At 38.0% G+C, this 7,500-nt stretch overlaps 1 protein-coding gene across 1 annotated transcript in view; it reads right to left on the bottom strand.

Moving 5' to 3' along the window:
* LOC137971226 (circadian locomoter output cycles protein kaput-like) overlaps positions 1-7,500 on the bottom strand; it is a 25,017-nt gene that overhangs the window by 8,481 nt on the left and 9,036 nt on the right. The window contains exons 5-11 of the mRNA XM_068818003.1: positions 7,095-7,184; positions 5,375-5,464; positions 5,169-5,220; positions 3,785-3,870; positions 3,436-3,617; positions 1,108-1,214; positions 199-343 (exon numbers count right to left, since the gene is read on the bottom strand). Coding sequence (XP_068674104.1) covers positions 199-343; positions 1,108-1,214; positions 3,436-3,617; positions 3,785-3,870; positions 5,169-5,220; positions 5,375-5,464; positions 7,095-7,184 — 752 coding nt within the window. The remainder of the gene's footprint in view (positions 1-198; positions 344-1,107; positions 1,215-3,435; positions 3,618-3,784; positions 3,871-5,168; positions 5,221-5,374; positions 5,465-7,094; positions 7,185-7,500) is intronic.

Below are 7,500 nucleotides of genomic sequence, written 5' to 3'. Positions count from 1 at the left end.
GCGCTCTCTGGTGGATTTTAAAATCACCACACCCCTGACCTGAAATTGGCACATTGCAGACCAAAAACCCTGACCACAAACCACCGAAAACAGACTTTGAGAAAGTCCAAGCAACGAATTTTCCAACAAATAAAAAGCACCCTGAAACACAAAGCTAACTCTAAAATGGCCTATCACAAAACTCTTAGGGTCACTTACTTCAAAAGGACATTGTCAGTGACAAGATATTCAGGCTGGTTGTTCTTGTCATACAACAATCTGGCCTTTCCTCTTATCCACTGCCATTTGCTCTGACCATTCATCAATCGAAAGACAATTTCACTACTTTCTCCATCCCTTGTAACTGTAACAACGAAAATAAGCCACGATTAGTTTTCAATCTGTTCATCAATCTAAATCTACATCTATATCTATTATTTTAATCCTTAAGGTTTCCCATACAGGTGAATTGGTCAGCTCTTTAGTCACAGCTTAAGAATAATAAATTATACAATAAATACGATAGCGGATAGACCTGGGTGGGGATGTGCCGTTGGGACCCTGGAACCCTTAGCCTATACCAGAGCTAGTTCAGCTAAATTTTGCTACCCTATACTAGAGTAAACTCCCACCGATTTCCGTCTAAATTCCGATTCTTGACACTTGATAATATCCAGAGGTGTTTCATGATAGCCATTTATTGACACTGTTGAGGCTGAGTTACGCAAACTTAAATTTTGCCGATTTGATATTTTTATATTCTTGGGCGGGAATTTCTGGTTTCCTTAGTCTTGATAAAATTAATCTTCAACCGACTGGTCAGCTTCGTGAAAAATTATACCCTATTCTAGACAGAAAGGCTATGATTTATATACTCTATCCTAGAGTAAACTGCTTGAAAACCATACCCTTCACAGCGGCACGTACCTATATAGTCCATATATGGCAGTACCCTCCCACCCCCCCGGCCCCGATGCTCAACAGACTGAGCCACCCGCCACCGGTGCGCGGTCACTAAAGAGAAGTAGTCTTAGCATTTAATTGTCGTCAAGATCTGTAGGCACCGATTTTTGTTGTTTGAAACTTTGATCGGTGTAGGATTGCTGTAATCTTTTACAGGCATTTTACCTTGTTGATGACACATCATCATAATCTCCCCATCATCAGGATGACAAAACATATATCCGGACTGGCTTAAAATGTCCTTCTCATTAAGGAACAAGCTCTTTTGTCCCCTGTTGACACAAAAAAGTTTGAGAAAATGCATCTCATGCAATTCCAGACCAGAGGTTTTTCCACATTAAAACTGTGCAAATCTGTTTAAATTAATCTACTTTTGCCTGGTGAACTAGATGTATTTAGTATCACCCAACTAGTGGACTAATGCAAATCCTGCATTTTGATTGGCTATGCTACTAGAGGACTATTAGTAATAGTCCTTGGGTAGCGAAAAGCGTGACGCCTTCTTTCGTTTTATTCCCAAATAAATATTTCTTCAACTTGCATTTGCTAACTTTATTACTGCCTTTTCTGTCCGACTAGTTGGGTAATACTAAAACAATTAGACCCTTCGCCCGAAAGGGCTACGGGTCTAATTGTTAAATAGACCCTATTTATAAGTGTAAGGATAATATTCCCTTTCATCTATAACTTGCCCTTCAAATATATGCTTTTATCTTATCGAGTCCTTTCATGGGAACATAAGAACCCAATAAATTGACCTGCTCCCAACTGAGTGGCTTCACTGCTCAGTTGGCAGAGCATTGAAGCGACATTGCAGAGGTTCACGGGTTTAAATCCCGTTGAATTTCTCAGCTTCTGTAAGAGACAACTACTTTAATTGTCGAGATGAGTGCAAGGATCACAATTCCCTTCGGCCTACCTTTGCCCATAGAATTTAAATTATTGTTCTTTCTCTCGTCCAGGCCTAATTACTGCTAATGATTTGGAGACACGCCGAAATAAGCTGACTGGCCAAAAATGAAATGTCCAATACAACAAAAGAACTTTCTAGCGATTTTTTTTTTAGAATGAACGAAACTGAAGTGTAATCATTTGATGAACTCTAAGTAAATTTTACGACGTGCACATTCCTTGTCCTGGAGCAAAACATTTTACTAGTTTACCTAAATGGTAAAAATGATGCCAAGGGGAAGGATGAAGTTCAATTACGCTTGTGGTAATTTAAGGAAGGATCCTGGGTGGAATTGAAGGGAGATTTTAATAGGTCTTGAGAAGGGACGGTACAAAACGTGGACCCCACTGCTCCTCTCAAGAGAAGAAAGAAACCAAAGGATGGTTTTCACAGTTATGTCATCAATTTCTAAAATCAAAATCGCAAGGTCTTCTGAATTTTTATCCACAGGAGATTGAAGATGACCTAGAGGTTTTCAGTTCCTTGACGTCCTTAGTTTTGAAAATACAGCATTTTTAATTTCCGAATTGTCAGCTTGCGCGACACCACGATACAAAGCTATTTGGTTGGCCAAAATGTCTTTCCCTTGACCTATAAATCTAAGCAGTTTGAGTCTTTAAAAACATTAGGAGATAGTGATACACATGTATTTTATCTCATGAGCGACAAGTAAGCGCTTTCATCGCAAAGTGAACAGCAGATGTTTTCGCTGATAACGGCCGCCATGTTGGTGGACCACAAGGCGTCTCCATACAAAACTCTATAAATTTGCATGACAGGCTTTGAAAAATAATTCAGAAACGATGTAACGCACAGACCTGAAAATTGGAGAGGTCGTTTAAAAGATTTGTTTCCTACAACATTCCAAGTTCTTTGGCTTTTTCTTCAAAGGATTTTGAATTTATTTTTTTTGTTGCATGACAGTGAAACTACCAACGAGAAGCGAAATGAAAAACAGAGCAGATCATACCGCGCATCTCAATTCCTCCATTCGCGCATAAACACAATTCCTTGCACCTTTGACCACAATCCCTTGTGTTTCGAAGAAACACATGTTCTTCTCCCAATTAGAGAGCTGCCTCCTTCGGTCGCTTCAGGCTCAGTCACTGCGGCAGCAATTAATCATGTGAACACTGCTGGTCTGTGGACCAAGTTATCGCAAATTCGGACAAAAACAAAAAGGAAAATGTTCTGGAAGGGGGCCTTGGCATCCCAATCAAGGACGCTTTCTATTTGACAGAACTGACTGGCCAGCCCAGGCTTTTGAAAGGACTAACTCCACAACGCCTTCAAATGTAACACACACTTTTAGGATGATATGATGCTCCTCCAGAAGAATGTGAGGGATTATCATGCAAGTGTTCGTTCAGATTGTTGCATTTTCTTTGTAAATTGACGGGTCTGGCAGGCCAGTTCTGACGAAAGGAAAGTGCCCTGGCAACTATATTTTTGTAAATGAAAGAAGGCATTTACACTTTCTTCTCTGATCTCTTGGCCTGGAACATCCTTCTAGGTCAATGTTACAAAGATAAAGGGCTTACCTGTTGTCCAGCTTTTTGACCTTGAGATCAAGGCCGAGCTTACAGCTATACATCTGCAGGATCTCTTTTGGCGTGCTTGTAAATGGATTGGCTGGGTTTACTGGAGTACAGAGAGCAAAGAATCCATACTGCTTCATCTTACCATTCAAGAGGGGCTTGATCTTGCCATCAAATTTAAAAGACTACAAAACAACACATAAAAATTACTGAAATGACAGGTTATTTTGTGCAACTTACCAACCGTGTACAAGTAACTGAACCCACAACCTTCAGATTGGTATGTCATTGCTCAGGCGGTGGGATTACACATCTTTATTTGTGACAACAAAATACAAAAATATTTACTTACCCTGTAATAGAATGGGCTAACGTGACTTGACTGTCTCCCAGCATGGCATCTGATACTACAGAAACACACTTGGGGAAGTGGTTGTTCTGAAAGCGGAGTTTGGAAAAGGTTAGAATTTTGAGGTTATAAACCCTTCTATCCCTCTTGTTGCTGGACTAATACAGGGCTCGACATTGAGACCAATACAGTCGCATTAGCGACTAAATTTTTCCCTTTGCGACTAAAATATCTGGAGAAGTCGCAAATTTGAGACTTGTTGTCACCTTCGCTCTTTCGAAACAAAAAGGTTAGCAGTTGCCACTTTGCTGCTCCTTTTGCTAAAATAAATAAAATTATTTTTTTTCTTGCTGTGAATTTTCTCTGAAGATAGCGTAATTGTAGAGATATTTAGCTGCGATGTTACGTGCACAGCTCCATTCCTTCAATCATTCGCCATTTTCAGCGGCTTCTTTACACACGAGTATTGCACGCTCATATTTTTTTGGGTAAACCGCTGACAACACAATGCAGCGCGGCGATTTTGCGACTAAAATTTGTGAAATTGCGACTAAATTTTCGTATCTTATCGCAAAATGCGACTGGATTTTTTCGTTAATTTCGAGCCCTGTAATAAGTCGCTATGTTGAATTACAACCCCTACTTGTCAACATTTGTAAGTTTCACTGAAGATCTTTCCCTGTAACTGTAGCCAGTTTGTAGCTTGCCCAGCCTAGATTTCCATGCCATTTCAGATCATATGACCTGAGCGCTGTCGCATCACATAGTGCGCAGTGGTAGTGCACATCTGATCATAATCACGTTAAGATGCGCACTAGAAATGAATAAATTATTATTATCATCATTATTATTATTATTGTATTGTTATTATTATTATTATTATTCGGTAGGAAGACTGTTCAGTGAAACTTTCATTGACTTCGCGCTTTTTGTGCCCAGTCTGTGGTCCCATGAGGCTGGACAAGGTTAGAATTCTGTTCATTTTAGTTTTCCCTTTCAAATCGTTTTATATTTGTTTCTATTCAAGTTTGTTTATATGACTACATGTGGTTCATTCAATCATCGCTTCATTAGCGTTTTTCTCTTTGTATGATTTTCTTTAGTTTTACAGTGTCTGTTTGTCCCAGTACATACAGCAACAGAACATACATACTTCCAGCTATATCTACAACTGGTTTGTTTGATTGCTTGGAGTTACATTCACATGCACTCATCTTCGAACTGTGTTAATTAAGACCACACTGCTAAAAAAATCAAACTTGTATCTGTTGCAATAAACCCAAAATAGACAGCAGAAAATCTGTAGACTTGCAGTGGTTGAATCCCAATTTACTATGTCAAGGTAAAACTGAGAAAATTAACAAAGATGACTACAGGTTTTAAATACCTTCCAATTCATCACAATCCATAATTTGTGAATCATCCAACTCTATGATCCTCTGAAAGAAATGGTAATTATGTCAGAATTCCTCTTTTCTGGAGTCTCAATATTAAGATTAAAAGCACTATTATGAACAACATGGTTCAGACATCATATCAAATTTTAATGTAAACAACGTATATATATTTACCAGAAACATTTAAATATCTCACCGCTTTGGCAGCTTGTTTGAGGGATTTTTCAAAACCCAAGACATCTTCATGGTGCACAAAATTTAAAAAGTTCTGGTGCATCAAAAATGTCTGTCAACAAAACAAAAACAGTGGTTTTTTAAAGGTTGCTTTTGTGAACCTAAATAATACACTTAAAATTTAACAAAGATATTGTACCAACAAAAACAGACAGAGCCAGTTATTGCCAATTTTCTTTTAACATAATCATTCATGGACTACCATGCATAATTTATTGCAGCAACTTGATGCAAATTTTGTCGCACTCACGTGCAAACTGGATTTCAATGCAATTTTACAGCCATTTGGGTGCAACTCACAAAAACACAGCAACTAAAGCATTGATGCCCACTGCAGCTCAAGGTGGATATTTTTTGCATTGACTCACCTGTTGTTTTAATTTTTAAAGAAAGCATAATTCTGGAGACAATGCAACAAAAAGTAGAAAATTTAGACATAAATACTGGTAAAGTTAGAGTCGTTGAACTGCTCTTCCATCTTTGCTTTCAACGCCTGAAATGCCACTGCTCTCCTGTCATGCCATTAAAAATTATAATCTGCACAACTGGTGTTAAACAAACTTGGATAATTTTGTCACAATTCAGTCAGTGCCACTTCTTCATTGTAACTCCACGAATGCTTTTGTTTGGGTGCTTATTCTGCACCATGATGCTGTGTGACAAAATCTTCCAAGGGGTCCCTTGTGATTCAGCATTAAAAATTTCAGCAAAATAATTTGCATTAAGTTTCGAGCAAGTTCGAAACCCTTGTGATATCGTGGTGACAAAAATTGCATTGAAATCACACCCAATTTCACATGGCAACTTGAGTGTGACAAAATTTGCATCAGGTTGTGGTCAACTGCCCCAATGAATATTCCAGGAAGCCAGAATTATATTTACTGAATACCATCTTTTTCTCTTTAAATTTACATGTAATGAGTACAGTGACTCCTCTGTTATAAAGACTTCTTGAATATTTGGACTTTTCTTTATGCCTATTTTTTCCCCTGGATAATAATTAATGTCAAGATAACTACTTGTGTGAATGAATTTGCATTTTGTACATACATGTATTGTACAAACATTAAAAAAAAAACAAATTGAACTGATGCATTTCCTGTAGAGTATTCTATAAATTATGATTGGATCAGAAAAATATTGTTTTTTTTCCTGCAGTTTCACCCTTGATAATATCAATAATATCCCCCTGTGGCCCCCCTGTCTATGGCATTCTACCTCCACCCTACATTTTGCAGCTGTAAACAAGTTGATGTCAGTAAATTTACTGTACAGTAAAAGGAAGAAACATCTTGCATTGTAAGTTTATTCAAGATTTAGGAATTCAGTTCTAAATATACTTTTTCAGCGGCTTTTCTTTTTTTTCATTTTAACAAAAAACATATTTGCAATTTACAATTCTTATTGTATGGCTTGTGTTTGTAGCCGATATAATGTGCGCTCTGATTGGCTAATTGTGACTGAATTGTAGGGCATTGTTCTCCCGTAATGCCCACGGGCCGATTATGGGCTTGCAAAAACAAAGCAAAAGGTAATTAAGAAGCCATATGATAAACTACTTGGTCGTTTTTGTACGAGGTACGACCTCGGCCAATATTCCCAGTACGGCCCTCACGCTCAGTTAGTAAGAAGTTAGTAATACAGTATAAAATCATGTTATTTCTTCTAGTGAGATACTGTACCTGAGTGTACCCAAGATATCCATAGACATTTTCTGAGACAAAGAAAACATCTCCACTGTCTGACAGCACAATAAAGAAAGAATCCAATGCCTGACAATACAAGAAAAGAAGCACATTTTGTTGCAGGTACTTGTACCAAAGCCCTTGATAAAAGTGGCACATTTCAAGGCAAATTATCGCTATGCATGACTCCCAGTTGAAGGTAGAAGTAGTTCTATTGTAATCAACCATTTTTGGTTGGTTGTAAATTTTTTCTTGTTGTTCTTGTAATAGGTTTGGTTGATCAACTCTTTCCACTACACTATTTCCCCCAAACTTGGTTGCAACCGTAGTGCCCTCTTCATCAGGCATTTAATTGCTCTTGATCCTGAAAACAAAAACTGTGAACACCCCAGAGAAGTCTAAT

This window comes from Montipora foliosa, chromosome 9 (assembly GCF_036669935.1).
Source record: "Montipora foliosa isolate CH-2021 chromosome 9, ASM3666993v2, whole genome shotgun sequence".
NCBI lineage: Eukaryota > Metazoa > Cnidaria > Anthozoa > Scleractinia > Acroporidae > Montipora > Montipora foliosa.
The sequence above is the reverse complement of the archived record's forward strand: the minus strand, read 5'-3'. Positions and strand labels throughout refer to the sequence as shown.